At 43.1% G+C, this 26,545-nt stretch overlaps 1 protein-coding gene across 5 annotated transcripts in view; it reads left to right on the top strand.

The window, feature by feature from the left end:
* The window catches only part of DLGAP3 (DLG associated protein 3), a 1,860,282-nt gene that overhangs the window by 1,758,314 nt on the left and 75,423 nt on the right, over positions 1-26,545 (top strand). For all 5 annotated transcript variants that reach the window (XM_069622569.1, XM_069622570.1, XM_069622573.1 and 2 more), the window contains one exon: positions 7,895-8,038. In XM_069622569.1, the coding sequence (XP_069478670.1) occupies positions 7,895-8,038 (144 nt within the window). The remainder of the gene's footprint in view (positions 1-7,894; positions 8,039-26,545) is intronic.

The raw sequence follows: 26,545 nt of genomic DNA, 5'->3' as shown, positions 1-26,545 counted from the left end.
TGCAACTTTATGTTTGTACTTGATCGTGAAAGGTCTGAGGCAGGCAGAGGGAGATCTACAAGAACTGTAGGGTGAAAGGTCTGACCCCGGCAGAGGGGGACCTATGAGAACTGTATGGTGAAAGGTCTGAGCCTGGCAGAGGGGGACCTTTATGAACGTTTTGCTTGAAATATACATTTTGAAGTCAGAGAAAGAGACTTTAACGTGGAAGGCCAGGTGGGCCTCGATCCCCGGTTTTGAACTGTGTACTGTGTGGAAAACCGAGCCAGAGTGTGTCGTCATGCCTACAAGCATGGCCTTACCCCTGTGAGGCCTAATGTTGGAGGTGAACTGGTTCAGCCACATTATCATTTGAACACTGATTTTTCCTTTTGCATACATTTCTCCTTTTTGCACTTTTGTACAAGAGATAGGGCAGGCATTAGGTGTTGTTGGCATAGGCCATTTTGATTTGACGAACTTCACTAGGACTGTTTTGTTTATCGTTTGATGGTCGAGACTATTTCGATCTTAGTTATAGGGCAAAATAGGAGTTTCTCCAAAGCCAACATTTCAAAAAAGGATTTACAAATTCTATCCATTGTGTCAGTGTCAATACTTGTGATACCATGCCTTTGCTACAGTTAACTGATGTGGAACCTTTTAACCTATGTTCTTTCTTGTAAGGAGGATTCCTGAATCTGGTGCACTCGCCTCCTCTTAATCGGCCTTCCACCGCGGAGTGCGTTGAGCAGAGTGAGGCGTGGAGTGTGTAATCTGTGGCAGTCTGTGACGGCACCGTGCAATCAACGGACGCAGTTACAGATCGGGCACTAGCTCTGTACATCTCATATCGGGAAACCAATAAGTGGAGTTTTTTCACCATTTTTTACTAAGGACAAATTACAGTCACAAGCAACTTTACTTCCAGTGCCACAGGCTCGACTACCAGTGGCAATCTTCCCCATGACTGTTGTGCGGGGCGAACAATGGCTCTGGTTGTGGCAGGGCCGTTCCGCTTCGTCACAGATGTCCGGCGATCTCTTCCGCTCCGACTATAGACTTCTCAACAGCTTTGGCCGTGGAGTCTCATTTATCTTGTAAGAATAAATTAACATTGTAAAGGGAGGGGGAACATCCCAAACATCCCAAATATTGATCTCATTAGATCATATTGATCCAGAAGATCTATTTCACTGTCCAGATAAAGATCTAATCACAGATATTTCTATTTTGGCCCCTAATATATCTCAAGAACTGTTCTAAAGAGGGAGTTTGTCCCTTGACCCTTGCTCTGTGTGCTCACCTTTTTGGGACGGTAAAGACGATGTGCAACATCATAGAGTTCAATCATGTCACTCATTAGAGTCCTTTCCTATATTGTTTAATAAATCTGTAAAAATTGTGATGGAGGGATGGGGAGGGAAGATGTGTGTACAATTTCAGCATCACCAGTTCCGGAAGCACCTCAAAACCTTTCTCTTTGCTTCTGCTTTTTCTCCTCCTCTCCCCTGCTGACTCACTGGCTGAAACTGAAACTGCACTGGTTACATGGTCACCCTCTGATCTTGGGCCCAGTTCCCCTCCCCCGCCAGTCTCACACCTGCACTGTCTTCCTGGCAACCCCAGCACTTGGGGATTGTTTTCTATATCCCTACGGTTCCACTACCAGCACTTGACATCTGACGCCAGCACTTATCCTTTACCCTTGCACTTACCACCTGCTGGCCATATTTTACTTATTGTTATTTATTCTGTTATCCCATGTATTGCACTGTCCGCTCCCCCTTCCCACCCGCACTTTCCCCTCTCCCCCCCTTCCCATGCACTTGCGCAATCTGAATGACACCTGGCCAGTAGAATCATTGCCCGTCTTCCCTCTGTTCCCCCTCCCTTGCCCCGTCGCGCCTTGAAACACTTGTGTACAGGCGCGTTATAAATGCCATATCATATCATCATATCAATTATCCTGAACCTTTGGGAAATGGGCAATTTGCCTACCATTGGATACTGGGAAAGAGATAGTTACTGCGAATGACCCACATTGTGCATCTGCTAATCTTAACACAGGGGAGCAAATTGTGAATGCTTTTTCATTCCCAGTACTGTCTAGAATGCTGAATTTGATGGATAGAGGTTACGATACATTGCAATTTGAGATGCGTGAGGTAAGGTCGACATTCAAGTGATTATATGCAAAAATGAATGTTTTAGAGTTTTTTTTTAACTGCAGTAGGTACCAAATTACAGAAGTTGGACAAACCTAACAGCAGGGAACCGGAAGTTATGTTATTAGAGGCTGTGAACAGACTGAATGTCCTTAATCATTCGACTTGGCTGGAAAAATATCTGTAATGAGGGCTTAAAGAATGGTGAGGAACCACTACAGTCCCCCTTTAGTCTCTTATCGTGTAATCAGGATACAAGTTTAAAAGATAGGTCTGATTCTTTGTCCCCTCAGACTCAAGTCGAGTTAGAACCAGTAAGGGAGGTAGAGGAGTCCCCTGATAACATTAGATTGAATACCACACATACTACAAAAATCAAAAAGAAATCTTAAAAATCACAATAATATTTCAAAACAGTGTATGAAGTGATCTCGGAAGACCTTTTGCAGAGCTCGAATACTCACTCCAACTTATCGCCTCCAGGAAAGACTGTCATAAAGGTAGCTACACTGGCTAAGTAAGACATGATTACTTCTAATAAGTAGATTAATTTAGGTTTAGCTAGTGATCTCTTGAAATCTGGCCTTGTGGCTAAACCCAATAAAGATAGAAACAAACAGGAACACTTAACACCTACCCATAACAATGTTGTTGTTAAAACTGTATTGAAATTAAAGAGAGAACTAAATGACTACTTGTGCCTCAGTTTGCTTAATATCCATTCAGGTGGGCTTGACTCAATCCAAGATAACGGAGGGTTGCTTCCTAGGCCTCACCCAGAGGAAGCAAACCCAATAGAAATGGTAGATAAGGTTGGAACCTTGAAGCTTCCTAAATTGGCTAGGGTCAGGGAGTCTTGCTTGCTTCCTATAGCACTTATTTTTATACCATATATTAATATGGTGTCCACTAAGGAAAAATGTTATCCCATGTTTTTTACACTCGTAGAAAAAAGAAGTCAAACTACAAAACATTCTGACCCACACAACGATCACAGTCAAAGAAGCCCTTTAGGCCCAATATCGAAATCAAAAGCACCCTTCAGATTACCCATAATTGTCAATAGTGTGGTGGGAGATATAAGGGATCCTATTACTCCTAAAGAAAGTTTGTCATGCATTGATGACCTATACTGTCTTTTCCTGGAGCGTAAATTCAAGGTCAATGGGGTTTATCCACTAAATAAACAATATATCTTGGCATTATTTAAGGAATTACCCAAGCTGGCAACAATTTTGTAGCTGATCTCTCCCGTATTTAATTTTTTGACAACTCAAGAGTTTATAGGGTTAAGATGGGCTTTTCATCAAAATTAATTAGAGATATTGTTTTAGAAGAATCCTTAAATGTTGACATTGTAGGACAGAGTGGATCCTTGGGTACATTACCACTCAAATCCCAGTTTATTCCATGAGAATATCTATTAATTAATGTTAAAACTGGAGTTGACAATGCGGTATGGCACTCTGTCAATTTAAATTTGAATACAACAAAGTTAAGAGGTGTATCCTATTATTGGTCTTGCATTGCACGCAAAAGGTGGTCAATCCATCAACTGAAGCAAACATTCTAAATCTAACCATAGGTTATTCTTGTGGAATACGTGTGGATTTATGCATCTTGTAAATAAAAAGGATTTTTGTATTGACTATGATGTTGTCTTAAAGAGACATGGATTCTTGATGAAGCTGTCTTGGATGGCTTCTCTGTATGTATTATTCCAGCCTCTAGAGGACCCAAAGGTGGTCCATTTGAGGCCTTATATGTGCCTTAAACTACCAGACTGGCCTCATTATGGACAAGCTGTGTACCAATAAATCTAATATAATGTCTGTAAAATTGAAACGGTCGGAGGAATGGATGTCTAGTTACAGGTGGTGTGTGGTGCTTAATGTATATTTTAATCCGGGTTCTAATAACTTAGTGACTTTCCTACACAATGTATCAGAGGTTTTAACATCCTCTATACTTGATGAAGGAGCTTCCATTATTGCGTTGGGTGATTTCAACAGCAAATGTTTGGTTTCAAGGTTTTATAACTTTCCGGGGAGAAACAATTGCTCGAAACTCTCAAGGGTGAGGGGAAGTTTAATTAGGGATGATTTGGATATGTGGAACTTGGTTATCGCTAATGGCAATGTTCAAGGAGATATTCCACCTAGTTATACTTGGTTGAATAGATTGAAATGCTCGACATTAGACTACACTTTTATCTCAGATTAATTATTTCCATTATGTGAGGCATTGCAAGTTCAGTTCCATATTGTGGGGAGTGATAATAGTCCCTTAGGTTTTGAAATGGTTTGGTATATTTGTGACCCAGAGATGAATTCAGTATCCCTCCCGGTGGAAATTAGACAGTGTGAGCATGCTGTTTTATGGAGGCCATCCCTTGTGAATCAGTTTAATCGACGTGTGGAAGCTCAATATTTTGAGGAACGGTTTTCCAATATGTCCCCCTTCGATTTTGTCCTGTTACTTAATAAGCATTTACACAGTCTCTCCTCCTTTACTATCTTTAGAGGGTATGGGCTTGACAAGACACATTTACATACATTTGAAGGAAACTGAGGACGGTCAGAGAATTACAAAACAATTGTCAAGGAAGTCTAATTATGATGAAAAAAGTTAAACAGAACTATTGTCAACCACAGATTGTTGAAAAACCAGAAGGATGCAAAGGCTATGTTAGATATCATGCAATCGGCGAGATGGAACTCAGTTTAGGTCTTTAATTAAATTACCACATTCTCCAGTGTGTTTACAAGTTCATCCGATTTCTCAGGCAGTCTGGAAAGAGCATTTGTACGCACTATATTCTGTATCTGATGGTATGGAACAGGTACATGCCGATGTACAGAGGTATCCAGAGGATGAAAAGGGTGGTTTTGTTTGAATATCGACACGCACTTAGTTAAGTGTGCAATTAAGAAATGTAAGACCTCAAATGCCCCCAGTCCAGATGGTCTGTCGAAATCCACGCCATAATTGTGGGCTTAAGTGTTACAGCAGCAGTTCACGAATATTAATACCCTTGTCATGGAAGGGGGCTTCAGTGATTTTGATTGACAAGAAGGGAGACAGAGCAATCCCAATAATTATAGGGCAATATCATTGCAGGATTCCTCTTATAAAATATTTGCGACATTTATTATAGAGAAACTACAATCTTGGGCCATGTCATCAGAGGTTATGGTTGCCTATCAAACAGGTTTTAAGAAGAGGGTTAGCACTTTGCTTAATTGTTTGATAATTCAATTGCTGGCTAAACAAGCAAGGATGGTGAAGCGAGAACTGTACATAGCCTTTCTTGACATTACAAAAGACTTTGGGCCTCATTACGACTTTGGAGGTAGCCATGGCGCTATTAACGCCATGGCTGCCTCCAAAATCGTGTCCGGATCCGATCTGGTGGAGTGGGGACTTACCGGGACATTTCGCCCTAGGCGGACCCAGTAAGTCCCCATTCCAAATGCCATTCCCCAGTCCCATTTGAGCCCCCATAGGGCTCAATGGGAATAGAGAAGGCGCTAATTACGGGCCTGCCATTAGCAATTAGCGCCCTGGTCCCCTAACGGGACCCGTAAGGGAAATGCGGTCCGACGACACGTCCCTTGCGGTTCCTGCTAACGGACATCGGAATTGGGCAGTAAGGGATTACCGGCACCGGTCCCCTTACCGGTGCCCGGTATCCCTTACCGTCCACCTCGGAATGAGGCCCTTTGACTTTGTAAAATGAGCGACATACACTATGGGAAATGGATTACATTTGCTCGAAGCTTACGTCAGGGATGTGTTTTAGCCCCCTTTCATTTTTAGCATGTATATTCTGGATTTGAAAACGGTTTTATCAAATAAGAGAGTGAATCCCCAAAATTAGGTTTGGTTTTTAATCATTATTTATCGTTTGCTGATGGCATCGCCTTATTCGATTACAGGCCAATTGGTTTGCAACGATCATTGTGCGAGGTACAAGAATATTGCAAGAATTTATATCTGATGCTCAATATGAAAAATCTAAAATTGTAGTATTAAACCTGAGAAGAAGCATAAAAGGAAAGCTGATCAATAATTGTTTTAAGTGTTTTTTATCGGTTCAGGCATTAGAAAAGATGGACACATTTAAAGTCTTAGGGTAGGTAATAACATCTAACAGCGAGAAACAAGCTTTATCCCCAGTCCCTAATTCATCAATTTTGATAGCAGAAAATCAACCTCGCCAATTGGATAGGAAGTTTGGTAGATTTTAATTGTCTCCAGTTACAACATACTACCACCAGAAAAGAACCCCTAAATTAATTTATGGCGCAGAAACCTATTTAGCTCTTGGAGACATGGCCAAAATTGAAGCCAAGATTTGGAAGAAAGGTTTGTCTCTCCATCAGGGCATTCCTTTGCCTGCAATTCGGCATGTTCTGACTCTTTTGTCTGTACAGATTTGCATATCTTGGAACCGTTTACAGCTATATAGAAGTTTCTTGGTTCCCCTGCTGGTTCTTTTTATACGTTACTCGAGGGGGTAGTGAAGGCCCAATCTTGTCGGGTTTTGACATGGTGAGAGAATGGTGTTTGATGGCGGTGTGGGAGGTAAGGTCATCAGAGGAACAATTGACCTCCCGTCCACTTTGTACCAAGAAAAAACTATTTTATTTTGATTGGGTATGAAATGGGGATTTACTTTTTAGATTTAAGATTTTTAATCATTTTGAATACGACATAAAAGCTTTTAATGCTGTTCAATGTTTTTTAAGAAAGCACCCCATAAAACTCTGTCGGAATATGATGTTGAGGTTGAAATTTAACTTGTCCCATACAAATGATGTGAGAGGCACAAGGCTGAAAATTCAGAAAAATTAAAGACTGTGCTAATGTAGAAACTCTTGAACATTTGTTTATTAAATGTGGCAAACTGGTGCATGTTCATAATCAAGTGTTTAGTAAATTTGGTTTAATTCTAGATTAAATACTTTTTGCATGTTTTTGGCATCGTTTGTTATGTGAACCTAGTACTTCGATGTGTATTGCTGCTATGAGATTTTTTTTAAAACGGGGGTGGTCCCCCTGAATGAACCAATTGGAAAACCAATTCAAAAGAGCCACACTCTCACATAAGACAGGTGGCTATCATGGACTATATCAAAATTAATCTGATAGAATGATTATTTATGTAGTGGTCCTACGAGGATTAGATTCCATAAAATCTGCTTCAACGTAGACAGATAAAGCCACAAAACAGAAGAACCTGAGTATGAAGGAAATGGTATGGGAGGGAAGAGTACAGAAAGGTTACTCACCGTCGTGGCACTACTCTTAGTCCATAGTCTCCTTTCCTCCATACGCCCCCCAATTCAGGAAAACAAATGTTGTGCAAACACACTGCGCATAAACACTAATTAAGTCCAAAGTGGTAGGGTAAGTTTAATTGTCACTGCCCCCCAATTCACCCAATCAAAAGTTCCCAAGTCTGACTGCATAAAGGGACTGACAGTTGGGCAGGGGGCGCGCAGCATAGGTAAAGTTCAGGGCATGGCAGAGTGCGGAACACGCAATATTCTTCAAGACAAGCAACGTTCCATGAGTATGGAGGAAATTTAACTATGGACTAAGAATACCAGTGTCACCAGGGTAGCTACGTTTTCCGATATGTTCATTTAATGTTTTTTGCTCTCATAGCAAGATTCCCCCTTCTTCCCTTTCGACTACCTTGTGGTAACTCCATCTCTTACCAACAACCTTTATATCTCTAGGACCCCAATGCATTCCCTCTGCCCACCTCCCAGGATTTAGCAGGATTTTGGGACCTCCTACAACTATCCTTTGAGGACGTCAGCATCAAGTTTGCCGAGCTTCAACAGCTGAAGAACAATGGATGGACGCTCCTGGAGCCTAAGGTATAGTGGACATTTTGAGTGAAGAATGGCGCTTGTGTAGCATTATGCCTCAGAATAGCCATGGATGTATAGCTGCATGAGTCAAATGATGGCTGCTCACATGAGGACAGCCTGCACTTTGCAGGTACAAATCACGTGGAAAGTCGACTTAACCTTTCATCTATCTATGGTTGATAAATCAAATAGCATTCAACATGGAGAAATAACACCTGTAATTACAGTGCTTATAAACTGGAAGAGTATGGTATGAAGCACTATATAAGAACATAATATTATTATTAGAATTTGCAAAATCCGATGATTTAACCAGTATGCCTTAGTCTGCTCAGGTTTTCTAGATTGATAATGAGAGCAATTTATTCAATGGAAAACCCTGAAAAGTATATTAACTAATTTATACAAGGAATCCTACAAGGAATCCTGGTGCTATTAGAGAAATGTAGCTGTTACAACAGGTCAAACATCCACTTACAATTAAGGGACTGATGGGACGTGAACAGATGAATATAAATCTTCCCTAAATAAACAAGTTTTGCTTTGTTATCTAAATATAAGCTGGTCAGGAATTGTTCTGCAAACAGTTGGATCCTGTTCCTCACAGAGTCGGCTTGCCCGAAAAGGAATGACATCCCAGGTTTGTTTAGATTTCTCCCTGATTTGTGAAGGATCAGCTTATCTTTTAAAAAATGAAGATGCTCAGAGTAATGCAAGATACATTGGGGCAGATCATCAAAGCATCATCAGGAGAAAATCTGATATGCGAAATCAATGGACAGTAAATCTGAATCTCAGAAATGTGCTAGTGTGAATAACATGCACAAAAGGACAACAAGAGATGCTCAAAGGTAGGGAAAACGTAAATCACACTAATAGTGTGTGAATGAAGAGTGACCAGCAAAAGCAGGCAAAATTCTCCAAAAATCTTACTCACAAAGGAGAGCAAATTATTTGCTCAAAAATGCATTATGCCATTTGCTCCCAAAAAAGCAAAGCAGGTGGCCCAGAAAAGGAGCATGTGACTTGCCCACCAAAATAAGTGACACATGACACTGAAATCAGAACACACAACATATTATGAAATGTGTAAGGAAGTGACTCAAAGATTCCAATGCAAAAGAATGGCTTCCACGCAGAAATGAATGCACGTCGTCAGAAAACCAATTTTATTGCATGCTAACTATCAGGAGGGGATAATCAGTTCCTCGGATCTGAAAATGAACCCGATTGTCTCAGAATGACAACAAGGTTTCAGCTTCTATGCACAGTTAGAAAATTTACATAATCACAAATATTGTGTTATAAAGTCATCCCACAACCCCCCATTGGCTAACTCTAATACAAAAGGAATATGATCCCCCTAACTCTAAAACCCCATTGGATACATTCACAAAGTACAACCCCTTAGACATGTGATCTTCTTTCATAGTCAGTTATGTGGTACACAACATAATACATTTATCAATCATGAATAACTCAGTTTATTATTCAGACCATGTGGCTAAACGTCATTAACCCAGATAGTGATTGTGCAATGCTTTCCATAAACAGGGAGCGAAATGAATAAGCACTCATTTGAAGCAGCAGTAAATCCTTATCCTCCCATACTATTTATCCTGCATTTCCTCATTTGATCCTATTTGTGACTGCTATCTCAAGTCATATTGCCTTCGGCATACATTCGACTTATTTCCCTGGAAGCCCATAAACCATCAGCTCTCAATTTAACCCTCCATGTAACCGGGCCTTTCTGGTCATCAAAAAACAAGACTTACTGCTCCTAGCGAAATTATACTTTGCACCTAACAACCCAATCCGGCCATAAAAATCTAACAATTGGTTTTCCATTCCATTCATGCCTTCAGAAACTTTTCCGATGTTCTCACAACTGCCTATAGGCGGTTGGCTTCCTACCCCCTTCCATGACCTTGGTCATCCAGCTCTCCAAACCAGACACAAACCCATTTCTGTGAATCCAGGTCCTCTGCGGCGTATTAAAACTCCAAGTAGGTGAAACCTGCATTCCGTGATGTCTCCAGGTACCCACAATGAACATATTTCCCAGTGCCCTAAATGTGTCTGCAATCTAAACCATTATTGAATTGCCACATGTTAGTTTCCCCTTCAATTAACTCCTCTATCGCATGCATAAATCTCACCACTGCATCCCTCTGAGCGCTACAAATTGTACATTGCACAATACATTGTATCCAAGCTGCTGTTACTCATGTTGCTGCCTACTGTGACTCTAAAATCAGACCATCCAGTTTATAGCGTTTTTGCGATCCCATAAAATGCAGTGAAAATGGTTGATTATTTTTTTTTTTTTACATGCAAAAGCAGCAGTTTTTGCAAAAACACCAGCGGAAACGACAGTTTAAAAAAAAAGACACAAGGGGCATTATTATAAGTTTGCTGGTATCCCGCTGGTAATTCAGCGGGATACCGGCAAACTGCCCATACTGTTTCATCAGCCTAATATCCCTGAATTACTGAGATATTACAGGCAGCGGAAAGGGTGGTACATCCCCATTTCATGGAGTCCTATAGGACTCGATGGAGGGGATTGCTGGAATTACCGGCACCGGTAATACCAATGCCGGTAATAACAGCATTTGTTTGCCGGTAGGGGCCTGATTTACCTCCAGCTCTGTGTTTTGCCGGTCCGGTAACATTGCTGGTGCCTTAATTACCGGCAATTTTACCAGACCGGCAAAACTGTAATGATGTCCAAGGAGCCATGTTCTCCCAAAAATGCTGACGCAAGTAATGGAGTGTGCAAGCACATCTCGTCACCTACGCCAAAACAAGTAGCCCAATCTATAAAGAACATCAGAATAGGCACATATTATATGCACCCATTGAGATGAAATGTTTCACCTATTTGCAGACTTGCGCAAATCATGGGACGTTTTTCCGCATTTAAAAGCGCATCCTGAATTTACGAACAGGATGTGCTTTTAAATGTGCAGAAAACTAAGGCAACCCCATTGAATTAAGTGCGACAGCAGAGGTGAATTATTGCTGTCTTACTTGCATTTCCTTTCCTCAAACAGGATAGAATTTTTTTTTTGTAATGGCATTTTACAGTGACAGGCCCATTAAGTGCCTGTCACAGTGAGATACACTGGGAGCCTGTTGAACACATTGGCCAGACAGCGCTTCCGACATCAATATATTCAAGGTGGCTGGCCAGCTCATCATTTGCGCTACAGCTCAGACTGGTGGAAAGGCGCACGTCACATTTGAGAATATGGTGGCCTGCCCATTTCCCCCAAAAAGTTATCTATAAATAGCATATCCTCTGCTTTATTTTTAAAGGCCCCATTATTTGCGGATTTTGCCCAAAATTTACATTTTTAAAATAAATTATAAATAGTCACAACTTGAGAGGAAAAGGAGAGAGAGGGGCAGCGTTGGGCAGGTGGGGAGTGACCGGCAAGAATGCAGCAGAATAGCACTGGGTCAAAGTGATGGGCAAGAGAGCAGAGAGGAAGCAGTGGGGCAGTAGGCGCAGAAAGCAGAGGTAGCGCAGGCCACCGGGAGAGTGGTGGGCCAGAAAGCAGAGGGGGAGCAGTTGGCTGGAAAGAGGCATTGAGCTGCAGATTGGGAAAAAGGATATGGGAAGAGTGCGATACAATGGGAGAAAGCATGCAAGATGCAGAAGTAGCAAGAAAGAATGAAATACTGTAGATTGCGGGAGTAATTGGGGAGTGTAAGGTTCAACTATGATTTTGAGTGAGAAAGGGACTGGGGAGTGCAAATTGTGACTTGACAGTGTGACAGCACGTGAGTATGTGCATGACTGAGAGTGAGAGGTTTGGAGTGTAAGTTGTGACGGGAAATTGGTGATTGAGGGGTGTTGTTTAGGGGTGTGTGGGTGTTTGGGAGATATGGAACATAGAAGGGGAATAGTTCCACCATTATAACTGATAATGTTCAATACAGTTAATAATATTAAATAGGCATGCACATCAAACCAAAAACGTAGCACAGAATAAACACTTATGTCAAACCAGGGACATCTGGCACTCTTTCTATTATATTGATACAAAAGGTATAAATAATGACAACCTGGCTCTCTTGTAGTGCCACACACTGCCTCTTTCCTGCAATGTGCCAATCTTACACCCTACATTCAATAGAAAATGTGTCGTAGAAATGCAGCAATAAATACACTTTTGCTTTTTTATGCCGCATATTTTACCATTTCATGCCGCAATATCCTGGAGGCATTTTGTTGCAACATCACAGCTAACCTAGCCCACCATAGCCTAGCACAATTCACGTATTTTGAACCTCTTTCCTGTGTTGAGACCTAAAACATCTACCCCAACAAATACAATCGTATTCCAGCAGGTACAATTTTCCAAAATGGGTGATACAGCGGGCATCATGCTGCTGCATCGGCTCAAGAGGAGGAGGAGGAAAAAGATGTATAGGATGCCTATTCGAATTGGCAAATGAAGAGGCCATCTTCATGTACTGTTTCCAACCTCATGTAATACTGGACATGTTTAGACAGTGGGAGTGGGCCTTATTTAACCTACAATGCAAATACATGCCATACCACCATTAGCAAGGCTAGCAGCTGCCACTTCTTTGCCACTGGATGGCTCCTTCGAGAGGACATCAGAGTGGGCATTTCCCAGTCCTCACAGTCGCAGGCCCTACACTAAGGGCCTCATTATGAGTGTGCCGGCCCGGAAACAACGGTGCCGGTAAGCCTACTGGCACTGTTGTTTCCGGACTGTCACACTACGAGTTTGCCTGCCGGAGCCGCTGTGCCCAATAGGGCAGCCCCTGCCGGACACATCGGCCACGTTAAGCGAGCTGTAACTGAAGCACCGGCACCGTTAGTAACGGTGCTACCGTGTTCCCCATTCCCATTGAGTCCTAGAGGACTAGAGGACTCAATGGGAATTACAATTTACCGGGGCCTGACTTTCAGTAACTCCGGGGTTGTAATCCCCCGGTGTTACCGGAAAGCTAGGTGCCAGTAAATCTTACAAGTCCGGCGGCTTGGGTTACAGCCGGACTTGTAATGAGGCCCTAGTTCTTCAATGTGATCCTTGCATATACCAGGACTCATTATACATTTACAAGGGCAGGGCATCACATTTTATGACATTGCTGGGTCCCTCGGTTTGCATTGCATTGATTGCACTCAAGTGGCCCTCAAACCCCTGCAGCCATAGAACACTTACACAGGAACAGGAGAAGTCTTTGTTACTTACCTGTAACTGTATTTCTCCAGCATTGGTATCTTTTATAGATTCACATGCTTGAATATTCCCTGTCATCAGACTGGGAATCCTCAGTAATTTATATAATTGTATACATGATTAAACTTTTCCCTATAGGAAAATGCTACACAGCAAGCCGCATAGGGCCTGAGTAGCCCTTCACTGTTGCAGTCCCTCCACCTCCTTTGGTCCTTTTCAACCTCAACCAATGAGATGGCAGGACTTAAGATCCACCCCAGGCAGCTCTCTTCAGATTTTGAACCGTGAGGCTGACAGGTGATGACTGACTGGAACAGAGCAGCTACTCCCCAGGGAAGGAGGGCGGGTGCATGTGAATGTATGGAAATGAACCAATGCTGCAGAAATACAGTTACAGGTAAGTAACAAAGACTTCTCCAGAATTGGATCTTTCATAGATTCACATGCTTGAATAGAATACCAGGCAGTCAAAAAGACCATGAACGTGTCTGAGAGCAAGATATATATCTCTATATATCGAACTATACATGTCTACATATACATAAGTAATGCACATAGATGTATGAGACTCACTCTGAGTAAGTGAGCAGTGCACAGAAAATGTAATTAAAGACAAAAGAGTATCGGGAAGGAGGGATACAGATAATTATTATAAGCATACTAGGCTGCTCCTACCTGTAAGGAAGGCATTGTATCAACAGTAAGACAGACACAAGTGAGCACATTTCAAGGGTGTTTATCGAACTTTCACAAGGGTGAGATAAACGCCCATCTAAACCTAAATCTACAGATGGGAGCAAGCTACGACCGTCAAATAATAATAATGCAGTCCTAGTGGAGTCTTGTCAAAGTAAAAGGGCCTATGCTGAAAAGAAAAACTATTGCCAATCATTAGTACTAATTTACAAATAGTGTGAGGTGAAGTTCATGAAAAAGAAAGAAGTGTTCTCAAAATGATGAGTCAGGATGATTGGGCCGTTGGCCTCCCTTTCCCACGTTTTCAGGTGTTAGGGAGAGTTAGCAAGCTCCGCCCACCTGGTGCCTTCCTGGTTGCTGCTCCTTTTCACCACTTAGCAAGCCCCGCCCACTCGGTGCCTTCCTGTTTGCCACTCCTTTTCACCACTTAGCAAGCCCCGCCCACCTGGTGCCTTCCTGCTTGCCACTCTTTTCCCTACTTAAGGAGCCCTCCAGCCTCTTTTCCGTTGCAGCTGGGGAGCAGGTGTAAGTGGATCTAGGTCACCTGGCCTAAGCCCCGTCCACCTTCTTAGCCCTGCCTCTTCCTTCCGGCTCTTAACTCTTAGACGAAGGGCGTCTCTCACCCGGACGTCCAAAGTGAAGGGCTATTGCTGTTTGGACCTGTTTGGACCAGGAGGATCCAGGGTCCGACCCCCTGCTAAGACAGCAGGTAAGCATGCACAAACATGTGTTTACCCACTCTGTCCCAACAGGCCATCCCCACCCTCTCTGGTCACCCCCGTGTTGTTCCCTTGTGCACCCCCCGCTTTCCTGCACACAGGAGTCTGTCCTGATACATTCTGGTTTCACCATCACCGTCTTGTGGCCAATGCTGGATTTTACTTTTATGGACTTCATTGATTCACGGTCATCACCCTTCTCAACTCTCATGCTGGACTTCCTTTGCATCTTGTACTCATGATGGCCCTGAATCATGCTGTTCCATCTTCATCTTGTATCCTGGCTTGCAACATTATGTGTTACTACTGACTTCTGCAATTGTATTCACTCTCCTCTCTTTCTTCTCCACTCTTTTTAACTGCTTACTCTCTGTTCTCTCCTCCCCTCCCCTCTCCCTTTTCCTATCTCCTCCCCTCCTCCCCTTACTTTCTTCTATGCACTTACTCTATCAAAATTGTCCCTGGACCTACTATGATAGCAACCTCGTCTGTCACTCCCCTATCCCCTTACTGTTGCCGCCCTCCCTCCAGCACTATCTGAAACGTTGTCAGGCCTAGTACGATAGTCACTTGTTTTGTTCCTCCCCTCCCTTTCTGCACCCCTCTCCCTCACCTTTTGTTTTCCTCCGGCTCTACCAGAAATGTCATCAGGCCTAGTACTGTAGTCGCCTGTCTGTTTCCATTTCCTTCCCACTCTCCCCCTCCCTTATCTATGTCTTAGCACTTGCACTATCTGAAATGTCGTCAGACCGAGTACGATAGTTAATTTCACATCCTTACTGTTCATGTCCTGTAAGAATGGTGTTGTATTTTCCCTTGTTCCCTTCCTTGCCTTGAAGCACTTTGAAACACATTGTGTATAGGCGCTATATAAATAAACTATATCAACTATATATACAAAATAAATTATATCAATTCTCATTCTATGGCTAATTTCCCTTATCTATAGAGTCCCCCAGCAGCTTTGCTGGATTTGAAGGGTTTGTTTATTTCTCCTGCTAAGAGTGAGACTCTTTTTCCCACTCTTAGGCATGTTTGCTATGTGTGTTCTAGGCTATTTTTTTGTGTTTAATGTGTATGGGGTTTATCTCACCCTCATAGGAACCATCTTTATACACATGTGTTACACAGCACCCTCAGTGCCGTAACACAGGGGTGTCATAGTGACCCCCAAACATAGACTCCATACCCTGGGACTGACTACTGTCTCACAGGGCATGTAAAGTCCCCATTGAATTTACTAATCAGTAGTTATGAACTAAACCAGTAGAAACCATCATATTATGGAAGTACTGGGAAGGGTTTATCATTTTTCCCTTATGTTCATTTTCGAGAGGGTACTGTACAGTCCCTCCCTGAAAAGTTTCTGGCTGGTGGCAGTGGTTACTACCATAAATATTCCACCGCAAATATTTTCCCATTGTTCGAGGCTACCACTTTTACTAACAGCCTCTAACGAACCGCCGGTTTATATTTTTATTAACTTTAATCCAGTGTTTTTTATTTGCCAGAACTTTTATAATAATTCTTCCTCGTGTCTTTCTCTATGATCCTAACACAGGTCGGGGATCCTTTGTTCGTCCTTTTGGCGGGCTTCTGCCAAGAATCCCTCCTATCAGCGCCACTGAGTCTGGGGTAGACCCATTGTGTGGGAGGGGGAGTAGGCCCCCTGGACAAGGTTGCCTAAGCAACCCAAGTCGCACTCTGCCCTGATAGGCTGGAGGGTCTCCCGCCAGGATGACCACTCCACTGTGTGAGTGACAGCTAGGCTGTATGAATGGGGGTCTTTTTGCATAAAAGCAGGGTCCTGAGGACTGGAAGAGCAAGACGTTGCCACTGGAACTAAGAAGCCGAAGAGGAGAGAAGCCAAAGACATCTGCAACGACTGAACCACCGGTGAACCCCTGCTGCAACGTCTCACCACTTCTTTCCACCCGACGAGAGAAGATCTTCATCTACAAGAGCCTTCTTCCCTTGAGCTGGTGGGGCCAACCAGTTCGCCAATCGCCTTCCTGGACCTGCCTTGGTCGAATCGCCAGTGCCCCACACTCAGAGACCGGATAGCCAGGCACCCGTCCACCACGACCGCGATTTAAAGGAGCATACCTTTTAATCCGTTTCGGCATCACCGCGGCTGGCTTCTTCCCTGGGCAGTGCCGTAACTCGAACCTTCCTCCACGACGAGAGCCTCTCTTCCTCTGCTGGACAACACGAACTGCAGGAACTGCCAGGAACCACCGCCACCGCAGGAGCCGCATCCACTTTTCAGGTACATTGTTCCGCCAGTCCTCCCGTTTCGTGGGGTACTGTTAAAGGTGTTTGAAATCCTTTACCTACCCCCTGGGTTGGCCGCCCCAATCGACTAACATTACATTTTACCTTCTGCACCCGCCTTTTGAATCGATAATCCAAAGACTTGACTGTAGCTACTAGAATAGTTTGATCCTGGGCACATTGCCTTGTACCACTAACAATAGCACAGGCCTATTAACTTTGGCTAAATATTTTACAACTGCCTTCACTAGATTGCTTTTCACCCCCAACTGTGTTGGGGCACCAAAACTCTTATAACCACTCTTCATTCCCTCTTAAGTATTGCTGAAGTGCCATTTTGCTCGGTTTTCACCTATGTATGACAATTGCTAAAGTGCTACCTTGCCTGACTTGTTCGCAATGCACTTGGGAAGTTTTGCTCGTGTTTCTAAGAGGTTAACTCTGTATAACTTGTCCTTTCCCTCCCCTTTGAGAAATTACCAGAGTGTCATTTTTGCTCGGGTGACCCTGTGCTATTATGCTCAGTTTTCACTCTTGCTCAAACTTGTCTATAATTTAAATAGGGAGCTGTATATACTTTTCTTGACGGTTTTAACTTACTTATATGATTGTGATTTATATGTTGAACTAGAAGTGTGAATAATAAATATATATATTCTTTTTAATACAAAGCTTTGGTCAGTGTTTCCTTGTACCGTAATACTGTAGTCCTAATGTGTAAACCCTGAATATTTCTCATCTTCCTCTTGAGATAAGTATGACTGCTCAGCCACAGCTACCAACTAAATCTTTGTGGTACAGACTGATACCAAAGGGAATTTATTGCATATACCTGTAGTCTTAATCTGCTGTAGGGCTCCCCAAGGGAACTGCAGTGGATTCTGCCTAACAGTGGTGTACAGCGGTGAGGATAAAAGTATCACATTTTAGAGTGCTACTAGTACCTTGGTTCAATTAACCACAAGGCTAACCCTCACAAAAAGTTTGATTTAAACAAAGTCAAAGTATGGAAAGTTACAGCCAGGAGACCCTCCTTAATAATACTGCTGATTATTTAAGGGATCTGTGTAGACAAAAAGGTCTTCCTGTCAAAGGCAAGAAAGCAGAAATGATTGAAAGATTGTTAGAAAAACAAAGTCTGGAGAGTGGGACTGTAGTGCCTACCCCTCCAGCAAATGTAGCAAACATTGAGGATGATAATGTTGATGATGTTATTGTTGAAGCAGATGAGGAAGAGGAGGATAACAATGTCACCCCCTCTGGCCCTCTGCCTGTTCAAAGGCCTCAACCTATGGCTACTGGACCTTTGTCAGGTCCCACATTAAGTCCTGGATTTATCACTCTAGAAAAAATGAGACTTGAACTTGAATTCAAAAGAATTGGTGCCCAAACTGAACAGAGACATCAAGAACTAAGGCTCAAAGAAATGGAGCTCAATCATGAGCTAGAGATGAAGAAATTGTCTTTGGAAAATGCTTCTCTCCCCGAATACTCTAGATCCACCAGTCCAAAAAGACCTGGATGCCTAAAGAGATTGTGGGTATGTATGAACCTAAGTTGGATGTATTAGAATGGTTAGCTATGTTTGAATACAATCATGGGCTCCAGGACATCACAGGGAATCAGTTGATCCCCTGGTTGTTCTCTAGGTTCCCCCCTGTTGCATCTGATGTGGTAATGGAGTTGGTAATACGATTCTTAAAGCTGCTGACGATCTATTGTTCTTCGGCTTTGACATTTCCTTGGAACTTACGAAAGCAATTGTAACTCGTTCCCCTGACTCTGCTGACCTTAAGCAGAAGGCCAGGAAGAGTTCTGATGTGTTGCATGTACGGTCTCTTATGCGCACTGCCCAAACTGCCCAAACTCAAAATTGCCTTGAAAACTCAAATGTACGCCGAGAAAATCCCGACAGACCTTATGCACAGGCCTAGCCATGATTGAGCTCCTCGGAAAGGCAAAACTTTATTCTATCATGGAACACCCGTGGATTTAAACACTTGTTTAATAACTCGGAGGTCTCCCTAGAACAAGTCTTCGCAATTTGCCTGAAGGAGACGTGGTTATTGGACTCCCCTTGGAGAGATAGTTTCACCATGTCAGTAAACTCTGCGGTCAAAAATGCTCAAGGAAGACCAAGCGCTGGGCTACTAATAATGACTCGCATCACTCGAAATTGGTCATCTCCGATCTGCTCAAATCCTAACCCTTATGTCCAAGGAATCATCACGGATACTCAATCTAGCGACGAAAAAACATCTTCTTATTGTCAACAGCTATTGGAACCCTGCTAAAATGAGTGCAAAGGTTTTTGTTAATACTGTATGTAACTTAATAGATGATGCAATGCTGCTATATAACAACTTAACAATGATCTGTTGTGAGGACATCAACTGTTCTTGGTTTCAATTTGATCAGTCAACTAATTGTTATAAGCAACGTCCATTAAAGGATGTGGTGGCCAGAGGGCAAATGTGAGCCGACGCAATGAAATTGCGTGACTGCGTTATGTTAAATGGTGCTGTCAGCGGTGATATCCCTGCCCAGCCAACCTGGCACCGCGAGCACCAACACAGCATCATCGATTATTTTTGGGTTTCAAGGAACTTTGAGTTGAAGCTTTTAAGTCTTCAAATCCAAAACATGACCAATAGCGACCACAAACTCTTGAAACTCAGCTGTCTATTAGATACCTTTAGCTCTGGTCAAATATACAATCTTCCAGTTGAATCTGATAGTGCGGGTAATCCTCTTCACATAAATGCACTGCAGATCCGCATCCTGACTGACAGATTTACCGGCTTATTGAATGGCGTTGATCACCCCTCACTATTGATTGACCATCAGATTGTCACTAAGGCTCAGGGTGAAAAGCATACCCAACATAACCATGCGTTCAGTCTAATCATGCACGAGATAAAAAAAGCTTTGCGTAAAGAATTATGCCTCATAAAAAAAGAATTCACCAAAGAGCATGGTACCAGATGCTCTGAGAGTTAGAAGAGCCATTATTGGGAATTGGGTAACCTCACACAAAACTATCATCGAACATGATCCTGCTGAGCTGATGATGAAGCTTATAATCACCAAGAACACTCAGGAATTTGGCAGATATTAAACATGGGCAAAACTGACCATTCAACCACACCTCAAAACACCATCTTGGGTGATAGATGGTCCAGACATTTCTCTGGTGTTTTTGCCAGTCCATTTAACTCCTTTGAGTGTTACTCGGTTGCAAGCAATGGTTCTTGGGATGTTGACACCCCGCTCGATGAAATTGAACTAGCAATTAAGAGTCTAAAGAACTCTCGTGCTGCTGGCCCTGACCTGATTAGCAATGTGATGCTCAAAGAGAATTTATCAGTCTGGGCCATCTTTATTGAACAATTATTTGCCAGTATTGCCTTGCAAAAATCTCTACCTGTGTCATGGTTAACAGCCATTATAGTTCCCATCCATAAGAAAGGTAGCTGGGATCGCCAGGATAACTACCGACCAATTGCTCTCGTAGATACAATCGGGAAGATCTTTGGCTAACAGCTGCGCTTGAAGCTTGTTCAATGGGTGCATTTAGCTGGTATTCCTGACGTACAGCAAACTGGCTTCACAAAAGATGTGGGCGTCGATGTCAAGCTTTTGATTCTCACAATCCTCATATTTGAAGCTCAGAAAGCCAGGCATAACATCTACCTAGCATTTATTGACATGAAGCAGGCCTTCGATTGCATAAATAGAGACCTGTTCTGGAACAAATTAAGAAAATGGAATTGTCCACCAAATATCCTTGATCCAATAATAGCTGTTCACTTGAATACCTCAATCCGGGTACGCCTAAATAGAAGTGGTGAACTGTCCAATTCTATCCAAACGGCAAGGGGTGTAAAGCAGGGGTGCCCCCTTGCCACGGATTTGTTCAAATTATTCTTGGCGGATTTACCGGAATATCTTGGACATGTCCACTGTTTTCCTCCAAAGATCAACCAAGTTCCAGTAAGTTGTATTGCCTACGCGGATGATCTAGTGTTAATTGATAGAACTCAAATTGGTCTCCAACGTTTGCTCAGCTCTTTATATGAGTACCTATCGATCAATGAGCTCACAATTAACACAGAAAAAAAAAATTGTGGCAATTGGCACTTTTTCAGGTAAAAAGGCCAAGGCGTTTAGGTGGGCTGTAGGTGGCCAGTTCCTTGATACTGTTGACTCTATAAGATACATGGGTGTGCAGTTTAACAACTCCATCTGTGAACACCAATGGGTGAAAGATCTAAAACTAAACACCGTGAGTCTTGCCTTCCAAACGGCAAAAATAAACAAAAGCTATGGCAAATTTTCTTTATCCCCGGTCGTGACGTTCTACTTGCAAAAGGTAGTTCGTATATTAACTTTTGGAGCTGAGGTCAGCTGGAACATCAGCGAGCATATTTGGAACTCTTTAGAAGGGCGTTTTTGGCGCTATGTTCTCCACCTACCTCAATGCATTTCAATAATATCTTTACGAGATGAATTGTCACTGAACTCCTTGTATAGCCATGTGATCTGGAAATCAATCACATTATTGCGAAAAATGTCTGTTCAAAATCCAATGCCCGCGTATCGAATATTCAACAAAACCTATTCTGACAATAATGTTACTTTATTAGACATGTGGCGTCTCAGAGTACAAGCCTGGGTCAATGCCGCGGGAATATCCGAGTTTGAACTTTCCGCAAGACCACAACATGCAAAAAAGAAATTTGAATCTTGGGCTTGGATCATCAACATCGACAAACGGGAAAAACTATCCTCAACAAATTGGCCAGGCACTGGTCAAAAAAAGTAAAATTTCCAGTTGCACTATTTAATGCATTCTGTATCTCGCTATTACCGTGAGCAATTCCTCAGGTTTCAACTGAACATCTTGAAATCTAAGGAAATTCTCTGGCAAAGAAAAGATAAACTGGCAAAAGACAATCTATGCCACTTCTGTTCCGTGGCAGTAGAATCGCTGAAACACTTAGTTATCGATTGTGAGAAAACTAGTGCCTTGCGTTCTGTACACCTGAGTCAATTTGCTCCTTTAGATAATAACATGTTCGCTTGGTGGCTTAAGATTTCATCTGGTGCAAATGTTAACCATGTTGGTGCAATTGTGAACTATCTTGATGCACTACTGAAATGCCTGCTTTGAGTAATGATCTCAAGCTTCTATTCTGTGTTTTGGAGGTAATAAACTGGGATGTAATTGACTTTCTGCATGTCATGTATAAACTGGCTGATGTGTCTTTATCTTTGCTTTTGCTCACTTACTTTCTATTTCTGACGTGAAGAGCTATCGGTTTTGTAAGAGCCTATTGAGTTATGTTCGTGGAATTGAAACAAAAGTTTTTACGTATGTTAAAACTGTAGATTTTTCAATAAAAAAAAAGTAATGGAGTTGGGGGAGGTGGATAGGATGGATTATGAATGTGTAAAACTAGCTCTGATAGCTAGATTTGGGAAGACCCCTTCCCAGTACCTTAAGAGGTTTAGGACCCTCAAAAAGCATGATAGTACCCCTTGGGCTACTTGGATTAATGAGTGTTTGAAAAACTTAGAGGGATGGATTAAGGGTTACAGGGTAAACACTTATGAAGGAATGAGAAATCTGGTAATGTTGAAGTCTATCTATGATGACTGCTCTCCTGAGCTCAGACAGCACTTGGCTGTTTCAAAAGAACTAGATTCCAAGAAACTAGCTAAGGCTGCTGACTTGTGGGTTGCCAAGAGGGCTACTCGCAAGGATTCTGGGCTCACTCAGAAAAAGGATGAGGGAACGCAGCCAAAGAAAGTCAACAAAGAGAACTCAAATAATTCCAATTCCAAAGAGGGCCACAAACAAAATTCTAAGGGTAAGCCACAAGGAAAACCTAATCAGGCTAGTGTACCTTCTGGTCCCAGACCAGAAGGAGGTCAGAACAAGCCACCATTCATAAAGATATTTGGAGAATGTTATGTTTGTGGTTCAACTGACCATGTGAAAGGGGATCCCAGATGTATGGGTAAACCTTCAGGGATCCACATGGTCTCCTTAGCCTTCACTCCAGATGAGGAAGTACCAATGACCAGTGGAAACTTTCAACTGCTTGCTGAAGAACCCATCCGAGTCTCAGCTAGTGAATCTTTAGTATCCTTGGGGTTGTGGGAACAACAGAATTTAGATGTGTATAATTCTATCCCAAATGATACTAAAGAGTATTATAAGGACAGTGTCCTAGAGACACTGGGTCCAGCATAACTGTGGTGGATGAATCTTTTTTCAAGGTAGTGGATGTTGCTAAGGCACCCAAATGCCTCACCAAGTTAGCTGTAGGGCCTGCGCAGATGCTTCCCCAGTTACCAGCTCTCATCCAGTACAATGACATGACTGTCAGAATACCTGTTAGTATCCAATCTGAAGTACCTGGAAGGGTGTTGTTGGGCAATGATCTGAAAGATCTTGGAGTAGTGTCAAGTACTCCCAGACCTCCTAGTAAGAGATTACAGGAGCTCACCAGACCTGCAAGGGAGAGGACCTTGAGAGGCTCTCCTGAGGAGAAGATGGAAAAATAAATCACTCCTACTCCACTGGAGTTACTAACTGCAATTTCAAGATAACCAGAAGCAAAGGGGAAACCCAAGACTTCTAAGAAGAAACCAGCAGAAAGTATTCCAGTGCTGCCAACCAGAAAATCTCCTATGTTAGCAAAAATCACACCTGTGATTCCACCTCCAGCTGAGGCTGGGAGGGAGGTACCACCCTGTGTGGTTGAACTAGAGCCTTAGGATTCAGATCTAGTAGAAGGGCAGGATCTTATTGGGGATCTGGACCCTTTGGACCCTCCTGAGCTGCAGTCTTTACTTGCAGAAGGTGGCCCCAACAGGGCAGACTTCAGTAAGGGGCAAAGAGAATGTCCAACTCTGGAAGGTCTTCGCTACCAGGCAGCTTCTCGGCTTGAAGGGCAAAAGCCTGGGAAGTATAGGTTACACTGGAAAGATGGCCTCTTCTATAGTGAACCAACTGAGTCAACCCTTGGAGACTAAAGAGACTTGTAGTGCCCCAAGAAAACACTCCAATTCTTGCAACTGGCCCATGAGATACTTTTGGCTGGTCACTTGAGTTTCAAGAAGACCAAGGAAAGGCTCTCTCTCTACTTTTATTGGCCTAAAATGGGGGCTGAGGTAGATAAGTATTGCAAGAGCTGCCACACCTGCCAAACCTCTGGCAAGAGTGGATCCAAGAATGTGGCACCTTTAGTGCCTCTCCCTGTTGTGGGAGTACCATTTGAGAGGGTAGGGATCGACATTGTTAGTCCTCTTGACCCTCCAACCTCTTCAGGCAACAGGTATATACTTGCTGTAGTAGACCATGCTACTAGGTACCCTGAAGCAATTCATAGGAGGACTGTTACAGCTCAGGCTGTGGCTAAGGCCCTCCTTGGTATTTTTACCAGGGTTGGGTTTCCTAAGTAGGTAATATCCGAGAGGGGGTCAAATTTTATATCCCACTACATGAAGACCACAAGTTCTCAACAGCATACCACCCTCAGACAAATGGGTTGGTAGAAAGGTTTAACAGAACCATGAAGAGCATGATAGGAGCTTTGGAAGACTCCCTTAAGAAAAAGTGGGATCTTCTACTGCCATGCCTTTTCTTTGCATATAGAGAAGTCCCTCAGGAGGGAATGGGTTACAGTCCCTTTGAACTTCTCTATGGCCATACGGTCAGAGGTCCATTGGCCCTGATCAAGGAGGGGTTAGAGAGTGCTCCTTCCCCCAAGCCCGTCTGAGTGACTGACTATGTGATTGGACTCCGGAGAAGAATGTCACACATGATGGCTGAAGCAAGTAACAACTTGAAAGCAGGTCAGGCTCTGGTTAAGCATTGGCATGAACAGAAGGCAAACATGGTTGAGTTCGCTCAAGACCAGCTAGTTCTTGTTATAGTGCCAACAAGGCAGAGGGCCTTACAGGACAAGTGGATAGGACCCTTCAAGGTTGTGGGAAAACTTGGAGGGGTGAACTATCTGGTGGACTTAGGCAATCCTAAGGAGGCTCCCAGAGTCTTTCACACCAACCGTCTAAAAGCTTATGTCTCGAGACCAGAACTGGGAGCTTTGCTTCTAGCTTCAGGTCAAGAGGAGGAGGAGAGTGAACCTCTGCCTGACCTTCTCAGAGGCAAGCCTTTAGATGAACAAATAGAAGGAGTTAATCTCTCTTCTAATTTGACTTCTGAAAAACAGGAGGAGTGCAAAGTTTTGTTAAATCAATTTGCCCCCTTGTTTTCACTTTCACCAGGCTTGACCCCTTGGGGCCAGCACGAAATAAACTCTGGTGACCGTTTACCTGTCAAAAGGAGGGGTTACAGAATGTCAGAAAATGTAAGAACCCACATCAAAGGAGAGGTCAACAAGATGCTTGATCTCGGGGTAATAGAGCCCTCTACTAGTCCATGGTCTAGCCCAGTTGTGTTAGTACCTAAGGCAGCATCCAAGGAGTTGAGATTCTGTGTGGACTATAGAGCTCTAAATGCAGTCACTAAGGCTGATGCCCATCCTTTGCCAAGGACAGATGAGCTGGTGGATAGACTTGGTTCAGCCAAATTCCTCAGCACATTTGACCTAACGTCAGGCTATTGGCAAATAGCCCTGACAGACCATGCCAAGGAGAAAACTGCATTCTCCACCCCAGTTGGCTTATACCAGTTTAAGGTTATGCCTTTTGGCTCAAAGAATGCACGTGCTACATTCCAAAGGATGGTTAACCAGGTTCTGAATGGGATGGAGGACTTCTGCATGGCATAATTGGATGACATTGCAGTGTTCAGCCCTACTTGGAAAGAACATGTTGACCACCTAGGATATGTTTTGCGGGCTCTTGAGCAGGCCCAGCTGACCATAAAGGCAAGCAAATGTCAAATGAGTCAGAGTAAAGTGGTCTACCTTGGACATGAGGTAGGAGGTGGTGAAATAAGGCCTTTGCTGAGCAAGCTAGAAGCTGTGCAAAATTGGACAACACATCCTACTCAAACCCAGGTGAGAGCCTTCTTAGGTCTCACTGGGTATTACAGGAATTTCATTGAGAACTATGGGACCATAGCTTCTCCACTGAATGTAATCTCTTTTCCTAAGTTTCCGAAAAAGGTCAAATGGAATGAGGAGTGCAATCAGGCCTTTGAAAGCCTAAAAAGAGCCCTTTGTCAAGCTCCAATTCTAAGAGCTCCTGACTACCACCAACCCTTCATTGTGCAGACAGATGCTTCCAATACAGGTATAGGTGAAGTCCTTAGTCAACTGGACGAGAAAGGTAGGGGACACCCATTTGCTTCATCAGTAGGAAACAGAAGGAACCTGAGACAAGGTGGGCAACTATTGAGAGGCATGTTTGCTATGTGTGTTCTAGGCTATTTTTGTGTGTTTAATGTCTATGGGGTTTATCTCACCCTCATAGGAACCATCTTTATACACATGTGTTACACAGCACCCTCAGTGCCGTAACACAGGGGTGTCATAGTGACCCCCAAACATAGACTCCATACCCTGGGACTGACTACTGTCTCCCAGGGCATGTAAAGTCCCCATTGACTTTACTAATCA

This window comes from Ambystoma mexicanum, chromosome 11 (genome assembly GCF_040938575.1).
Source record: "Ambystoma mexicanum isolate Mex_15411 chromosome 11, UKY_AmexF1_1, whole genome shotgun sequence".
In the NCBI taxonomy this organism is placed as follows: domain Eukaryota; kingdom Metazoa; phylum Chordata; class Amphibia; order Caudata; family Ambystomatidae; genus Ambystoma; species Ambystoma mexicanum.
Note: the sequence above shows the minus strand (reverse complement) of the source record. Positions and strands in the feature narration are given on the sequence as shown.